Raw genomic sequence first — 18,390 nt, 5'->3', positions numbered from 1 at the left:
TACCATATTAGCTGCGCGAGCGTGCGTGGCTATGTGTAGATGACACATACAAATACGAGAGCACTATTGCATCTATCCAAACAATATAGGTAGAAGTTCCCATTTTCAGGCCAGAGACCTCGGGGTGTGGTGGAGTCAGTCTCCTGTTGGATCCTCTTTCCCACCCCTACCTGCCTCCATCCAGGTCCTCACCACCTGATTATTGCATCGGCCTTCAAAGTGGCCTCCTGACCTCGGGGATTTTTTCCTTAATATTCTGATAACTGTATTCCAGTATAATTGGTTTTCTTTGTAATCCTATGTATTTTTAACATCATTTTATTGCTATATAATTCCTATGCCATAAAATCAGTCGTGTAAAGTATACCATTCAATGGTTTTTAGTATATCCACTGAGCTGTGCAGCCATCACCACAAGCTAAGCTGAGAACGTTTTCATCACCCCTCAAGGAAACCCTGTGCCCCTCAGTAGTCAGTCCACATTCTCCCCCCCTCCCGCCCTGCCCCAGCCCTTGGAAACTGCTAATCTGCTTTCTATGTCTGTAGATGTGCCTGTTGTGGACATTTCGTATCAACAGACTCCTTTAATATGTGGCCTTTTACCTCTGGCTTTTCCATTTGGCCTGATGTTTTCAAGGTTCATCCATATTGTTGTGTGTATATCAGCACTTTGATCATTTTATGCCTGAATAATATTCTATTGTGTGGATATACCACATTTTAAAAATCCATTCATCGATTGATGGACATTTAGGGGCTGAGTATAGGGGGAAATGAAACATTTCTGCTAATAGAACAGAGTTTCTTGCTGGGGTGATGAGAATGTTCTGGAATTAGATAGCAGTGATGTTTGCACAACCTAGTGAATACACTAAAAACAGTGGAATTGTAGATTTCAGAAGGGTGAGTTTTATGATATGTGAACTACGTATGAATAGAAAAACCCAAAAACATTTTTAGAAAAGAAGACATCTGTGATAGTTACTGTAGATAGACATATTAAGAAGGAAGACATATGGGTCTAATGTGGGAAAATGAATACTGATACGTGGTGTACGTGAGAGGGAAGTTGACATAAAACATCCCAGAGCATCTTGGTATCGATGCAGGTGCAGAGGGATTATCACAGATCATCTCAAAGTTATATTTGTCTTTGAGATTTACCTTTTTACGTTAAAAACCTGTTATCCGTTATGGTTGTGGATAGGTGTGTTTTCTTTTCTAGTTGGATGTTTAATGTTGTTAAACATTTATTTTTTTTTTAACTATTGTGTACCATATACTGCATTTAATGCTTTATGGCGTGTACCCTCATTTGACTTCACAGCAACCTCATGCAATATAGGTGGTATTAATCTCCCCATCGTACAGATTGGGAAGCTCCGTTTTAGACAAATTCTGACCGGGCCAAGGTCACTAGGTAGGAAGTGATGGGTCTGGTATTCAAATCTAGTTTTGTCTACCTCCAAAGCCTGCTCTCTTAAACTGCTACTCTGTATCATCTTTTAAAATTAGAGTACATTATCATTAATTTAAAGGAAGGGTTGTGTGATTCATAATTTAGACCCATCGTGGATCTTGCAGCATCTTTGAGATGTCACTATAACCATCATTTATCTTTCTATAGGTGTGATCTAGTGCCTTGTTACTCAAAGTAACATTACTCGGGAGCTTGTTAGAAATGTGTCATCTTGGGCTCATCTCAGACCTATAATTCACAATCTGTATTTATCAAAATCCTAGGAGATTCAAATTTGCTTTAAATGTTTGAGAAACACTGTTATAATACATGGTCTTAGAGGTATCCAGTTTGATGATCGACCAGTGATTTGACATCATCAGAGCACACAGTTCAGGAGGGGATGATGAGGTCACCAAATGTTGTAAGGTTGGTGAACTGGGAGTTAGAAAACTTGTGTTCGTCGCCCTACATCTGGGTGGCCTGGAGCGAGTCACTTAATCTGAGTCATTTTGTTTGCACACGAAATGAGGAATTTTTTTTGTCTCAGTTTTTCTTTTTTTTTAAGAGAAAGCACTTAAGGCCATTAACTTACCTCTCAGATACTTTATTAGCAATGTCACACTTTTTTTTTTTAATGTAGAACTTTCATTCTTTTAATTTTGAAATTTCTATTGCTATTTTCACTTAGTCTGTGAGTTATATTTAAGAAGACATATTACCAAACCCATTTTTAACTGTCTTTTTTATTATTGATTTGTGATTTAATTATATTTTCATCAGAGAAGTGGTCTGTATGCTATTGATACATTGAAATTTGTTAATTTATTTTTGTGGGTGTGTCTGAAAAGAGTGATTGATTTTTGCAAATGTTCCAGTCAACTCTAAAAACAATGTAAATATTTATTAGGTCAGCCTTGTTAATTTTATTATTCAAATCTCCTAAATCCTTATTAACTTTTTCTTTGCAACTTTAGGGGAAAAGGATTCAGTATTTCACCAAAAGCATTATCGTCCGTAGGTTTTCTGTACATGCTCTTCGAGTTAAGGGAATTTCATTCTATTCCTGGTTTACTGGAAGTTTTTCATAAATGGCTATTTATTTTGTCAAATATTTTTCCTGAATCTATTTGATATGATCCCATGATCTTCTTCCTTTTATTTGTTAATGTAGTGAGTAGGTTGATTGATTTTTATATGTTAAAGCAACCTTGAACTCCTGGCATACATCCCAGTAGATCATGGGATTTTTTTTTTTTTTTTTAACATATTGATGGAATTGACTTGCTAGTTTTTTTTAGTTAAGGATTTTTACATCTCTTAAGTAATGTTGGTGTGTAAATTTCTTTTCTTGTAATGCCCTTGTTTGGTTTGCTTTGATAATTATAATAGTCTCATAAAATGAGTTGAACAGTGTTCTCCCCTATTCTATTTGCTGAAAGAGTCTGCTTAGAAATGGTATGAGTTCGGGGCGCCTGGGTGGCGCAGTTGGTTGGGCGTCCGACTTCAGCCAGGTCACGATCTCGCGGTCCGTGAGTTCGAGCCCCGCGTCGGGCTCTGGGCTGATGGCTCGGAGCCTGGAGCCTGTTTCCGATTCTGTGTCTCCCTCTCTCTCTGCCCCTCCCCCGTTCATGCTCTGTCTCTCTCTGTCCCAAAAATAAATAAAAAACGTTGAAAAAAAAAAAAAATTTAAAAAAAAAAAAAAAAAAAAAAAAAAAGAAATGGTATGAGTTCTTCCTTAAATATTTGACAGAATTAATTAGTGAAGTCATCTGGGCAGCAGAATTCTTTGAGGTAAGGTTTTTTTTTTTTTTTAATTTGCTTTGTTTTATAAATCAAGGAAAATTATGCATTTTAAACTTATAGGTATACACTTTGTATATTTCTTTTTCTCTTAATTTTTTGTTAACATTTATTTATTTTTGAGAGACAGAGAGAGACAGAGTGCAAGCAGGGGAGGGACACAGAGAGAGGGAGGCACAGAATCCAATGCAGGCTCCAGGCTCTGAGCTGTCAGCACAGAGCCTGACACGGGGCTCGAACTTACGAACTGTGAGATCGTGACCTGAGCCGAAGTTGGACATTTAACTGACGGAGCCACCCAGGCATCCCTACATTTTGTATATTTCTATTAAATCATTCATTACATTGTATTGGTTCTTCTGGTAGTTCCACTTTTGGATCTGTAGGTTTATACTTTTTAACACCTCTAGAAATTTTTCATTCATTGTTCTTCAAATATTTGGGTATTTTCCTACTACCTTCTTCCCTTCTCCCTTCCCCAGGAGTCTTAATTACAATATATGTTACCAGTTGATATTGAAATTGTTCCATAGGTCACTGAGTTAGCATTCACTTTTTCAGCCTTTCCTTTCAAGTGTTTTACATTTCAGCTTTCAAAATTCTCTTTGGTTCTTTTTATTAGTTTCCCCTTATCTCATTGTGTTCATATTTTCCTTTAAATCCTTGAAAGTATTTATCATAGCTATTTTGAAGCCCTTATATGCCAATCCCATCATTTCTGTCATTTCCCAGTCTCTTCTTGAGTAATATGTTTTGTTTCTAAGCATTCGAGGGTTTTCTAGACATCTTGCTGTTCTTAATTTCTGATTTAATAATTTTGTGGTTATAATGGATACTTTGATTTCATCTGTTTAAATTTCTTGTAGTCCAGGATAAGGTCTGTGTTCATATCTGTTTCATGTTCACTTAGGAATAATGTGTGTCTGCAGTTGTTACATGGAATATTCTATAAATGTCAATTAGGTCATGTTGGGTGATAATATTGTTCTTATCTTTCATATCTTAGTTGTTTTTTTTTGGTCTAGTTTTATCAATATTTTGAGAGAAGGATGTTAAAGTCTTCAACTGTGTAGATTTGCTTATATTCTTTAGTCTATAAAGTTTTTTATGTATTTGAGAGTTTTGTTATTAGGTGTGTACACATTTATAATCGTTATTTCTTCTTGAATAATTGTCTCCTTTATGATTATGAACTGCTCCTCTATATTATAATATAGCTACAACAGCTTAGTGTTTGTACTTAGTGTTTGTGTAGTATATCTTTTCCCTATATTTTTTTAACCTGTTTGTGTTTTTATGTTTAACATGTATTTTTTTTAAATCAATAACATATAGTTAGAGTTTTGCCTTTCACTGGCGAGTATGATAGGCAGAACAGTGGTTCCCCAAAGATGTTCATTTCTTAATCTCCAGAACCTGTGAATATGTTCCTTCACATGGTAAAAGGGACTTTGCAGATGTGACTAAGTTAAGGATATATGATGGGGTATTATCCTGCATTATCCAAGTGGATCCAGTGTAATCTCAAGGGTCTTGATCAAGGAAAGAGGGAAGTAGGATAGAAAGTTAGAGAAGGAGGTGTGATGATGGTAGCAGAGGTCAGGGTGATGTGGGGTCATGAGCCAAGAAATGCAGGTAGCCTCTAGAAGCTGGAAAAGACAAGTGGATAGATTCTTTTCTAGAGCATCCAGAAAGATATAGCCCTGCCAACACCATGATTTTAGCCAAGTAAGACTCATTTGATATTTCTGATCTCTAGAAATGTAAGAGAATAGATTTGTATTAAGCCACTAAATTTTTGTTAATTTCTTATACCAGCAAAAAGAAATTAATGTAGGGACTTAAATCTGTTTAACATGATTATTGGTATAATTGGATTTAAATGTACCATCTTGACACTCAATTTCTGTTTGTTCTATCTGTTCTTTGTTCCTCTGTTGCTACTTTTTTTTTTTTTAAAGTAAGCTCCACGCCCAGTGTGGTGCCCAGTGCAGGGCTTGAACTCACGACCCTGAGATCAAGACCTGAGCTGAGATCAAGAGTTGAACGCTTAACCAACTGAGCCACCCAGGCACCCCTCTGTTGCTACTTTCTTGTTGGTTTTTTTGAGGGAGAGGGTGGAGATGAATCAGTATATTTTAAGAATTCCATTTTATCCTCGCAATTGAGTTTTTGTGACCTTTTTTTTGTTCCTTTTTTAGAGGTCGCTCTAGAAATTATTTGTTTTTTTAAACTTACGACAGTCTATGTTCAAAAAATATTCCATTACTTTAAGGAATTATTTATGAACTTTATAAAAGCGTCCTACTTGGGGTTTTTCTGAGCTTCTCAGATCTGTTATTTGTTGTCTTTAATTAATTTTGGAAAGTTCTTGGCTTTTCTGTCTTCATTCTTTTGCACTGATTTTTTTCTTCTCTTTCTAGGACTCCAATTACATGTATGGTATATCATTTGATATTGTCCTATAGATCTCGCGTCCTCTGTTCAGTTTTATTTCTTCCGTGCTTTGTCTCTTTTGGTTTGGTTAATTTCTAATGACTTGTTTCTAAGCTCTGTCCAGTCTTCTAACAAACCTGTGATTTGATGCCATACTATGCTAGAAATTCATTTTTAGCATTTCCATTTGGTTCCATTTTTACAGTATTGGGTAGTGTCAGTGAACATGGTGGATTAAGGGCCTCTGATGAAAATTCTCCCTTCCATAAAAGCAATGAAAATGCTCTATTCCCCCCCCCCCCCCCCCCGAACTTTGAAAATTAACCAAAGACTTGCAGCAATCCGGGAGCATTTGTTCAAGAAAAATGGTGAATCTCAGTAAGGACAGTGAGTTTTATGGCATTTTAAATCGTCTCATTCCCATCCTCCTTTCCCCCAACTAAGCAGTAAGTTTGAAAACCAACAGCTACAGTCATGGTAAAAGCTAGCAGCCTGGCAACCACTGGACAGGGCAGAGAAGGATTGGAGTTCTTTAAAGTCCCATGCCTAGAAAGTTGTCATTATTTTTCCTGTCTGGTGGTTCCTGGAAGACCCCACCTGCAAGGCTGTCTTCACTTGATCTGACTCAGATGTTGCTCAGTGGAAACAGCCTTTTCCTGGAAGGCATTTTCAAAAACAATCAGAGGCAATTGTAGAACAGTATGGCTGCTCCAGGAGGTGAATAACAGTTTGGGAAAACAATAGGGTGATAAAAAAGCTTAATAAAAGAAAAACTACCCACAGCTAGGATCATACTCAGCAGTGAAAATCTGACGACTTTTCCCTTAAGATGAGGAACAAGACAAGTGCTAGCTGTAGTAGTCAGACAAAAAAAAAAAAAAAAAAAAAAAAAAAAAAAAAAAAAAAAAAGACATAAAAGGCATCCAAATTGGTAAGAATAAAAATTTTTACTATTTGCAGATGACATGATAGAAAACCCTAGGGGTGCCTGGTTGGCTCATCCACAGAGCATGTCACTCTTGATCTCTGGGTTGTAAGTTCAAGCCCCACATTGGGTGTAGAGATTCCTTAAGAAAACAAAACAAAACAAAACAAAAACCCTAAAGACTCCACCAAAAAACTACTAGAACTGATAGATGAATTCAGTAAGGTCATAGGATACAAAATCAATATACAGAAATCTGTTGCATGTCTATAAACTAATAATGAAGTAGCAGAAAGAGAAATTAAGAAAACAGTCCTGTTTGCAATTACACCAAAAATAATAAAATACCTAGGAATAAGCTTAACCAAAGAGGTAAAAAATCTGAACTCTGAACACCTAAAACATTTATGAAAGAAATTGAAGATGACACAAAGACATGGAAAGATATTTCATGATCATGGGTGGGGAGAAGAGACATTGTTAAAGTGTCCATACTACCCAGTGCAATCTACACATTTAATAGAATCCCCATCAAAATACCACCGGTATTTTTTTTTTAAAGCTAGATAACAAGATGTTCAAAGAAGGCTTAGAAAAGCTTCAGCATATTCCTGGGAATCTAGAAGGCCAGATGAATGTGTAGGGGAGATCTCAGGAGATCTCAAAAAGATTCACACCTGGACACATCATAGACTGTTGAACACCAGAGTCAAAGAGAGAATCTTAAAAGTAACAGGATAGAATCAATTTGTCACATGCAAGGAATCCTCAATAATATTAATAGCTTATTTATTATCATAAATAATGGAGGCCAGATAGTGCCCATATCCTTGTGGAAATTCTCCCTTTCTTCACATATGGTAGGTATCTACCCTTCTCTGCTAGATTCTTTAACGTATTGATCATAGTTATTTTGAAGTTCCTCTGTGTTACTTGTAACATGTGAACCATTGTTGCATCTGATTGCATTGGGTATTTTCTCTTTATGGTAGATCATTATTTTCGTGTGTGTGTGTGTGTGTGTGTGTGTACTGTGTTTACACTTTTGATTGAATGCTCAACCTTTTGTGTAAATAAAACAGTAGACACTGTGGTATATATGCCAGTGAAGGGTTTTCTTCTGTTCTATAAGATCATTAGTATGGGGGCTTGAGTGTCTCGTAATGGCATATAGTTAGATTTTCTTCTTTTCTTTTATCCAAAGTAAGAATCTTTTTAAGGGTGAGATTAACCAGTTCATGTTTTGTATTAGTCGTCTATTCCTAAATAAGAAATTACAAACTTCAGTGGTTGAAAATAAGAAATATTTACTGTCTCACAGAGTCTGTGGATCTGGGTCCTGGACACAGCTTAGCTGGGTTCCTCTGTCTCAGGGCTGCAGTTTCATCAGAGGGCTCAGCTCAGGGCAGCCCTGGTTCCATGCTCCCTCGTACAGCTGTTAGCAGGATTTAGTTCCTCACTGGCTGATGGCTGGAGGCCTCCCTCAGTTCCTTACTCTGTGGGTGTCTCCATAGGGCAGCTTACAATATGGAAACTTGCTTCTTCAGTGTGAGCGAGGGGGAGTGGGGGAGCAAGACAGAAATCACTAGCTTTTGGCAGCCGGAAAGTGACATTCTATCACTTTTGCCATATTCTGTTCATTTGAAAAGTTTGTCATTAGGTGCAGCCCACACTCAAGGAGAGGGCATCACACAAAGACGAGTATCAGGACATGGAATCCTTGGGGACCATCTGAGAAGTGGTCGAGCGCATATATTTTTGTGATAACTGACATACTTATTTCTAGAATTTAATTTGGGATTTTCTGTTTACATCCTCTTCTCCTCCCCGTGTTTTCCTTCAGCCCCCCATTTTCTCCTTATGGCCACATCTTACTCCCTTTCTCCCACCCTACCTTGCCTCTGCTCTAGCATCCGTCTTCCTCCTTCCTCTCCATTCCCTCCCTTCTCTTCCTCCTTCATCTCTTCTTTCTCTGCCATCCCTTTTGGGCTCTTCTTCTGAAATAGTTCTTAGACATACATTGGAGTCTCTCAGTCTGTCTTCCAAGTTTTTCAGCTCCTCTTTCATACATTTTATCTTTGTCTTCTGTTGCAATGTTCTGGATCCCATTACTGTACTACGTTCCAGTTTGCTTATTTCCACCTTACTGTCCTCAGCTTATCCATATCATTTTTACTTTGAAAGAATTTAAGTTTATAATATTTACCTGTTTGGGGGTTTTCCTGTTCCAAGTTCATAATTTCTTCTTTTTCAATTAGAAGTTCATTTATCTTTAAAAAAATGTTTTTTAATGTTTATTTTGGGGGGGGGGCGGGCAGAGAGAGGAGACAGAGAATCCAAAGCAAGCTCCAGGTTCTGAGCTGTCAGCAGCTTGACATGGAGCTCGAACTCATGAGGCGTGAGATCATGACTTGAGCCAAAGTCGGCTGCTTAACCGACTGAGCCACCCAGGTGCCCCAAGAAGTTCATTTATCTTTTGAGTACCTTAAACATGCACTTTTAAAATCCTTTATCATTTGAAAATTGGAACACTGTCTGAATATTTGGTGATGTTAAGGAATTAATTTGGAGGGTATGCAATGGTACTATGGTTTAGTTTAGGAAAAGAAAAGTCCTTATTTTTTAAAGAAGTATTTGAAGTATGTACAGATGAAATGATCTGCTGTAAGAAATTTGGGGATAGTGAGAGGGTGGGGATTATAGGTAAACCAAGATTTCCTTAAGTTTATAAATTTTGAAGCTTAGTGATGGCTGTCTGGGGTTTTATTAAATTATTCTGTCTCATGTTTAAATTTTTGCATAATAAAAAGTTGTAAAAAATCCTTGGTCATAATGTCCCATAGAATTTATTTCATCTGGAGTGGATTCATATTCCAATTGCTGATTTTATTGGTAGCCTTGCTAAGTGTCACAGTGCTTCATGTATTTGGGATTTGGTTTGCAGACTCATTAAGAAAAAAAAATTTGTTTAATGTTTATTTTGAGAGAGAGAGAACGTGTGTGCACACACAAGAGGGGGAGGGGCACAGAGAGAGGGAGACACAGAATCCAAAGCGGGCTCCGGGCTCTAGGCTCTGAGCTGTCAGCACAGAGCTGGATGCAGGGCTTGAACTCACCAACTGTGAGACCATGACCTGAGCCCAAGTCGGACGCTTAACCGACTGAGCCACCCAGGCGCCCCTGCAGGCTCATTTTGAGTAGAAAGTTTGATTTTTGTCTTGTTTCACTCTACTTTGTTTTTGCTCTCATTTTCGTTTCTCCCTGCCTAGTACATTTCTAGCGGTCTGCAGCTGCACCCAGATGCAGGGACAGGTGATTGTGGCCCTCCTGAGGCCCATCTCTGTGGTGGCATTAGTGGTGCTGCGGAGCTGGGACCTGAGCTGGGGGTGGTGGCGGGGGGGAGGGGGGGGATTGAGTCATTTGTGGCCAAGGGTTGAGTGGATCGGAGCTATGGCCTGTGGGCTGAACTGCAGCCCTACACGGGGTCTTCAGGAATTTTTTGCATCAGCTCCTTGTTCTGAGAGAGCCCTGGGTTGCGGGTGGCAAGGCTGGCACCAGTGCCCCACTCTGTGGAACAGGCTTTGTTCTGGCTGCCTCTGCCGACTCCAGACCCAGAGCCCAGCAAGCCTGTGGCTCTGGCCTTACCCACTGCTTTGCATTCCTGTTCTGTTAGACGTTTTAATCTTGTTTTTGAACCTGGCCATGTCTTTTTGGTGTCCTGTTCTCATATTTTGTCTGTTCTTGCTATGTGTTTAGAGCAGGGAAGATGCATCAAAGTGTGAACTTACCGTACTCTCTTGACTGGAGGAAGTCCTTGACTAAATCACTGAAGATTCTTTTCAATTCCCCATTCAAAGACTGTAATCCACCAAGTAGATCTTCATAATGGTGATATTTTGCCTTTGTATTGGAGACAGCATACTTTACTCAGTATTTTTTCCTAGAAGACTGGCTTGGAAATCTCCTTAGAGAAAATAACAACCTGCTACCCCACAAGTTATTCTGCCTGTGGCCTCCCCAGCATATATCCCTCTCCAAAATTATCTTATTTCTCTGCACACACATTTGTCTCTCCCACTGGGATCTAAGCTCCACGAGAACAGAAACTCTTTCTCATTTCCCTTTTGTATCCACAACCCCTTTGCGATAGTGTCTGTCACGTGGTAGGCACTCAATAATGTTCTGGTAAATTACTGAATCAGTCACTGAAACCTGCCTGGGCCTCCTTAATTCCACGGTCATGCTGCGAGGTGCCTGCCGCATGGCCTCTCGTGAGTGCTGGGAGGCGCGTGTTGGACTGTAGCAGCTATGTAGAGTGACCAGTGTTGTCTCATGCCCGCCTTCATTCATCAAAGCCAAGTGGGTCCCTGCTCCGGGCCAGGCACTGACAGCCAGACGTTTGTACTGCATGCGTTTTCCGCAGCCCTTTTCACATGTCACCTCCTCCTGTCCGTTGTCATTATAAATCTCAGGATGGGTGGAAGAAGTGAGCTAGCCACCTTGCTGGCTCACGGTGCTGGAGGCCAAGGCTTTCGGGATGGGCCGAGACTGGGAAGGCCCTTCCTGTCACAGAGCTTCCGTTCCAGTGGGTATGACAGACTCCTTGTTCTCTGAGCAGTTAATCACTTCCTTACTTGGCATCGGCTTCGTGGTGTTGCAGATTGACACGGCTATAAAAGGAGACCCCTGTGTCCTCAATATCTCTTCTTGTGTGTGAACTGTCTCTCTGTGGCCTGAGGAAGCCTCGACGGTTGGGGAGCTTTGCCTGGAGCCTTATCCCATTTCTGATGTAGATACCCATGCCAGCACAGGCCCGGGAGCCATGAGCTGAGTGTTCCTGGAGCCTCTGCCCAGAGGAGGCATCCTGATGTGTAGGCTGGAGGAAGGGTGGACAGAGGCCCGGAAGGCCTCCTCATGTACCGCCCTGCTGGCCTTCAGGGAATGGCAGAAGAGCCTCATGGCAGTTTTGCTTTCTGGTGTCATCTTCCCGGTTGGCTGGGACCGTCGGCCAGAAAACGGCAAGTCCGGAGCCCCAGGAGACATCCCTGTCCTGGCTGCTTCGTTGTGTCACGCCGGCTTCTCCGATTGTCCCAGGGATGGCTGAGAGTGAGGGCCCAGGTGGCTGCGGAGGGCCCAGCACAGATTCACCACACTCCCATTCCTGGGACCCTGCCTCAGCGTCGTGCTTTGAAAAATCCTGCGAGAAATCCCCCAGCATTCAGTTTCACTGTTTGTATTTAGCTTTTCTGAAGTGTTGGCATTCCACAGGCATTCCAGAAGCCTTCTTGGCATTTTTAGATACTCTGCAGCAGCCTTAGGAGCCAAGTCTCCCCTCTGTCCTCCATTCTACAGGTAAGGAGGACATACCCAAGAAAAGGAGAGCAAATTGCTCCAGCTCGCAGGCCACTCAGTGGTGGAGCCCGCGTTAGGGTGCGACTCCCAGGTTGTCAGCGTGTCGCCAAGCCCAGCCAGCCCACGTTCCCCGGGTGCAGCCAAATCCTTCAAACCCAGGTCCTTCCTCAGCTGCTGTCGCTGTCCTGTGGTCAGCTCCTCGTTGCTGGTCCCCTGCTGGGCTTTAGCACATTTTCACGTCTGGGCGTAGCATTGCTGAGGGAATGGGCTTTCAGAAACATCAGTTCTTGTCCTGGGCGGTATTTTTGCCCAGTTCAGACCCATGTGCTGACACCACAGTGTGGTCTAAAGGAGGCAGCTCAGGACCTGGAGTCACCGCTGACAGAGGTTCATGGTTTCCCTCTGTCATTGGCTAGCTTTATGCTCTTGGGGTCATGGTAATTAAGTGACACAGGAGCCTGAAATGGTGCTGGAGTGCACTGGACCCTTACACAGGGCACATAGCGATCAGATGGCATTACTTGTCTGCACGAGCGGTGAGCCGGCCCTCTGGGGTGCTCAGACCCTGGGTGGGGGCAGGCCTTAGGGCCTTGTCCCACAGAGGTCCTGAGACGCTGCAGGGCCATGGATGTCCCAGGCAGGAGAAGACTGCCGTGATGCAGGTATCCCTTGATGGAGGCCTGCTGTGGCCCTGCCCGTTTTCTTTAACCTCCCACGCAGTCCTGTGGGGCAGGCACTTCTGGTGCGGGCTTATGTCTTATACCTGAGGAAGCTGGAGCTTGATCACCCAGATAGTTAAGAGTGAGGCAGGTTCACCCCCGGGTCTGCTGGCTCCAGGTTGCTGGTCCTGGCCAGCCAAGCCCCTCAGCCTCGCTGTCACCTTCAGGGAGGGTCCTCGGCCATATGTGCCAGCAATTCTGTTTGTTCTGCATCCGGTGGGCGTGGGAGCAGCCGTCCTCTCCAGCTCTAGGGTTCTGGGGTTCTGATACTGCTCACCTTTCAGATCCCTGACCCCTGAAGGAGGGAGCTGGCCTTGCCAGAAGAAGGGCATTCTGGCACCCTGCCTCTGAGAGCTCATGTGTGAGTTGGTAGCCTGGTCCGGTGCTGGGCGTGAGAACTCCGTGGCCGGGGAACAGCTCCGGCCCTTCCAGACTGTGTGGCCTTGAGGCGGTGCAGCTATGTGGTCAGGCCCTGTACGTGCTGGGGCTCAAACCCCAGTTCCTCCCTCATAGCTGTGGGCGGGGGCGGTCACTTAGCCCCTCCATTTATTCACCTACAGGGGCTTCCTAGCAACCCTGCCTACCGTTTAGAGGTGCTGTGAGGGTCCAGTGAGAAGGTCTGGGGGAAACACTTGGACTAGTACCTGGCGCATAGTAGGCACTCAGTAAATGTTAGTGCTTGTCCTCTGACATGGCTCTAGCAGCGTGCCACACTGAAGTCCTGGGGTGGAAACTTAACGCAGGGTATGTAAGCGGTCCAGCATAGCACAGGTTTTCAACGCCCCATCGCTGCTGCTTGCACGGTCAGTGTCTCTGAACAGAACCCCCTTGGTGTCTTCCCCAGCTCAGCCCAGCTGCTGTCGCCTAACGTGGGCTTTGTTCTCTTCCCGCCAGGCCAGGGAGCTGGAGAGCCGGGAGGCAGAGCTGAGCCGTCGTGACACCTTCTATAAGGAGCAGCTGGGACGCCTCGAGAGGAAGGTAAGGCTCATGGTGGCCGCCTTTGGGCGCCAGGCCCTGAAAGCCCCAGGGTCCAGTCGCCCCAGTGGCCGGTGCCCCTGCGGACACGCCCTCCCTCACCCTCAGCCTTTCCCCAAGTTGTAGTCACAGAGATCACAGTGTTTTAAGTGGCCCGTGTTTTGTGAATGCGGCTGGCCATGCTGTCGTTCAGCTTCAGGAAAGACTCATTTTCACCACAGGGCGGTGCTGAGCCCTAGCCTACCTTAGTTAAGCTGCACTGGATAAAAATAATAATAACGTGAAGTCGTCCTGTACAAATATATTAAAGTTGTATTATTGATTTTCTCCCGGGAGTCAGGAAGATCAAAGGGCACCATGGCTACTCGCTCCCCACTTTCCTAGGGATAAGCCTTTGAAATGAAGGAGATTCAGAGACATCCTCATTCTTTTTTTGTTGTTGATAAAGCCTACAACGACTCTTGAAAATTCATTTGGTAACTTGTTTACTTTTGGGGGGGTGCTTAATTTGTTGATCATGACAGATTTTTCAAATGGCTTAAATCATGGATGGGAGACGGTTGGGAGGTTTTTAAAAAAAATGTTCTTCCTCCTGCCTGAGACAGCATGCCAGGCAATCCGAGCCATCAGCTTATTGCAGGCAAATCTTCGAGAATCGTTTGTCACGGTTTGGAGCTTTGAAATTGACAGTTTGCTTGAGGGGCTTTATTTCCGTGGGCTTTTCTCCTGTGGCATGGCACTCTGCAGGCTGGTAGAAATGTGGATTTCTGGATTTCCAGGCAGCGGGGACAGGAGGGACGCTCCTCCTTGCTCCAGGGACGCCCCTGTCTGCCTCCTGCAGGGTGTTTAGGGGATGGCACCAATTGTGATGTGGACACCGATGGTGGTGGCGTGGTCCTGGAGGCCAGCAGGGCACCTCCAGCCACTTATAGAAGTGGCCCCTTAACCAGCAGAGGTGTCCCCGGAACAGCCTCCTGTCCAGGTTTGACTATAGCTGCAATGACAAGGATTGTGATTTGAGATCCTGGAAAAGGGGAAAAACATTCCACCAGCCATAGCTCTAATTATCACAGTTCCCCATATGTTCACGAGCGCAGATTTTTTTGTGTTGTTATGTGTGCAATTCCGCGGCCTCCTGCTGAGCTCCGCTTGCATTTCCCTCTCTGGGTTTGGCTCCTGGAAGCGTGTGTGCGTGTGTCTGCTCGGGGTGAAGGGCAGTAGCCTTACAGTATTCTTCCTTGTCTCAGCTCGCTTTTCCCCTGTCACTCTCCTTTCCCATCCCCACTGGGGTTCTCCTCCTTGGGCCCTGTTCTCTGCCTCGCCAAAAGGGAAGTAAATTTTCCTGGATGGGCCCTTCCTTCTCATCTGTTCTTCCCTGCTCATCCTACGGGGACGTCCAGACTCTACATAGGCACATGTGCCCTTTTTCTAAAATGAGGGTTTCCTACACGATTGTGAAGTTATCAAATGCTTCCAGAAGGAGGTGCAAAAACATGGTCACCTGTCTGACTCTGAAATACTAGCATTTTGCTGGTGACACTGTCCAAAAGGAAAGCCCCTCTCATGTCCTGGGAACTAGAGATTGGTGAGGAAGATGGGTGGGGGCGGGGTGGAAGGGGTGCTGCAAAAGGGGGAGCAAAGACTCATGATCCTAAGGCTTAATTGTACCAGTCTTGAGAAAGGTTTCCCATCTCCTCTGTGGATAATTTTATTCCTGTAATGGCTGGGAAGATGAAGAACTCGGCCTCCGACAATCTTTTTTATTAGCTGTTGCTTTTATATAATTCTGCTTTCATTTGTTGAATACTCTCAGACCTTGACATTTTCAGCTTCTGTACACACAGCTTAAGGGCCTTCCAATCAGCAGGCTCCTTTCTTTTCTTTTCCCATTTCCTCTTAAGTTTGGAAATTGATGGTGGAAACCTGTTCAGGGGGAAACTTGGAGCAGCTGCTGAATCATCCGCGACCACCCAAAAAAGTTGGGAGTATGGTCAGGGGCCAGAGGAGGTTGGGATGGGGGACACAGAGGCCTGGGCTCGTGGGGGGCGCTGTGCTGGGTCCGCCCGCCCCTCGGCTGGAAGCCTCCTGCCCTTTCGCCCATAGGACACCGTTCTCTAGTGCTGGCCCTTTGTGATTGGCAGGTAGGGAAATCCTGCACAGAATCCAGACTCATTTTCAAGGGGGAGGAGACGTCTTGACCCCTTTGTACTGCAGTATTTATTCCCTAGATGATTATTCTTGAGGGTGGAAATCATATTTTGTAGGGCTCCTGTGCTTTATAATCTTTCTGAGTAATTGTTCCTCACGCCCACACTGCAAGATCTAAGTGAGGAGTGTTTTTTCCTTTCATCACAGAGAGCGGTGAGCTGTTGGGATTACAGGGGCCTTGGGAGGGTCTCATGGCACCTGGAGGCAAACCCTAGACGTGGTGTCCACACACAGCCGTGAAGCAAGGGCTAGCGCATTCACAGTGGACCCGGGCCCCCACACAGCTCTGTGTCATTGCCCTCTGCAACCACACTGCGCCTCTTCACATCTCCATTTCTTCATCTATGAAATGGAGATATTGATGCCTCCCTCCGGGTGTTGACGGCAACATTGGAGGAGGGAACATCGGACAGGTGTTGGCATGTGCCGGGCGCCTCTCTCTGGTGGACGGCGGTGTTGGCGATTCTCCTTCAAGTCCTGACGCTTCCGGTTTGGGTTCAGCGGATGCATGTGTGCACACGTATGCGTGCGGAGATGGATCTTGTCATCAACGGTGGGCTGCTCTCTGGGACGCAGAAATCTCCTCCCCGGGCTTCTCTGGGCTTTTCTCGGGTGCCCGCCACAACACCTGTCTGTCCTTCGCCACGCAGAGGGGTAGGTGAGGGCCGTGTGCAAAGCACTATGGAGACCACGCGCTGCTCACAACTGGGTGTTTCTCACAGGCCTGACAGTGTTAGAGAGCAGGGCCATTTTCCGTTGCCGTATGCCGGGGGTAGGGTCCAGGAAGGTGAGGCTGTCCACTGCCTCGACTGTCCGAGTTGCAGTGCTGCACCTCCTGCCATCGTAACTGGCCTCCCAGAGCCTTTGCTCAGCTGCCCTTTGTGTTTTCCTGTGGGAAACGGAAGACCTGGTTGTGGGTTTCACCTGCACTCCACCTGGATTCAGTTATCTTGGGGCTAAGGGTGACTTGTGTCCCGTCGGAACTAGCGCATCTGCTGTCTGCTGGTGGAACCCTGGGTGCTGGGTGGCTCTGAATGAGACCTGAAGGCCATTGAGCTGACAGCTCTGGCTGGCCAAGGGTGTGTCTCCTGCCTTCTGCCACGGGGCCGAGCGCAGGTGCGTGGGGAGCAAGGTGTGTGGGGTGCTTGATGGAGTCCTAGTTTGGCCTCAGGAATTGACCAGCCTTCTGACTCTGAGCAAGCTATTTAAATTCTACAGCCTCAACTTTCTTACCTTTGACGCAGAAATGTTAAGACCAACCTGCCAGTTGTTTGGGGGCTGAGTGGTCATTTGTGTACGAGTATCTGACATTGAAGTGTCCTATTCTCTTTCGTGTCATTTCCATCCTTTTTCTCCTCATGTAATAAATGCATAGCCATTCGTTAATTCCATATTTGTTTAATTCTGCTAGATGCCCAGAGACGGTCCCGACACCTGTCATTCCTACCTCATGAAATTCACAGCACAGTTTGGGAGGGGAGGGACATGTTGAGGAAGAGGGCCGCACAGGGGAGGATGCCAGAGAGCCGACTTCCCGTGACCAGACCTGCCAGCCCTGTAAAAATGGTCTTGCTTTTTCCAAACTCAGCAACTGCAAAGTGGGGAGAGCATCTGGGGGGGTCAAGCTTCACAGCTGGAGGTAGGGAGAAGGGGAGAACCTGAGAAATATGTGTATTCTTCCTGGATCTTGGGCTCTTTCCCCAGAACGTAAATCTCTGTTCCTCCTCCCCTTGGGCACACACACCACCCCAGCATCGATATGTGAACAGTCAGCCCTTTTCCTGTTTTTCCCTCTTTGCTTCTACTCCGGCTTTCTTTTTTTAAGGAACAACTGTCATGTGATCCTGCCAAGCCTGCAGCTTTCTCAGTGACAGCACTAAACAGCCCCCTGCCTGATGTCCCTGGGGGTGTCAGTCAGAGTCTGTTCAGGAAAACAGGAGCCACTCTAGGGCACAGAGGAAGAGGATAATTCTGCTTTACATGAGAAGGTGGGCCCCTGGTCGGGAGCACGTGAAAAGGCCCAGCCTCACACATGTTGAGGAAATGCAGTGACAACCATGAGGCAATACTGTTCCATGCTCAGAGTGGCTGACATGGGAGCAATGGGTACCAGCGAGTGCTGGCCAGGCTGTGTGTGGTTAACTCAGCCCTTCACGCCACTGGCAGCACTGTAAATTGGCAAGGCCACTTTGGAAAGCTATCACCCGTTGTCTGTTAAAGCTGAACATAGGCGTACCCTACAACCCGGCTGTTCAGTGCCCAGCAGAAATGTGTCCATAGGTTCACCAAAAAACCAAACAAAGACTGTAGAACGTTCATTGCAGAATCATTCACAATCGCTGTCAACAGGGGGACGGATCCGTCATGGTGGTCATCAGAGTGGAAGCCCAGATGGGCGTGCAGATGAACAAGTCGTGGCCATCAGCAGGGGTGCTGGTGAACATCAGCCGCAGAATGGTAAGCAGAAGGGCCACACGGAAGCATACGTGTACGTCGGATGGATCTGTTACTTG

The 18,390-nt window shown here is 44.9% G+C and overlaps 1 protein-coding gene across 2 annotated transcripts in view; it reads left to right on the top strand.

Moving 5' to 3' along the window:
* Window positions 1-18,390, top strand: part of CHCHD6 (coiled-coil-helix-coiled-coil-helix domain containing 6) — a 250,617-nt gene that overhangs the window by 120,878 nt on the left and 111,349 nt on the right. For both annotated transcript variants that reach the window (XM_060631944.3, XM_060631947.3), the window contains exon 5: window positions 13,589-13,672. In XM_060631944.3, the coding sequence (XP_060487927.1) occupies window positions 13,589-13,672 (84 nt within the window). The remainder of the gene's footprint in view (window positions 1-13,588; window positions 13,673-18,390) is intronic.

The sequence above is a fragment of the Panthera onca genome, chromosome A2 (genome assembly GCF_046562875.1).
Source record: "Panthera onca isolate mPanOnc1 chromosome A2, mPanOnc1 haplotype 2, whole genome shotgun sequence".
Lineage (NCBI taxonomy): Eukaryota > Metazoa > Chordata > Mammalia > Carnivora > Felidae > Panthera > Panthera onca.
Note: the sequence above shows the minus strand (reverse complement) of the source record. Positions and strands in the feature narration are given on the sequence as shown.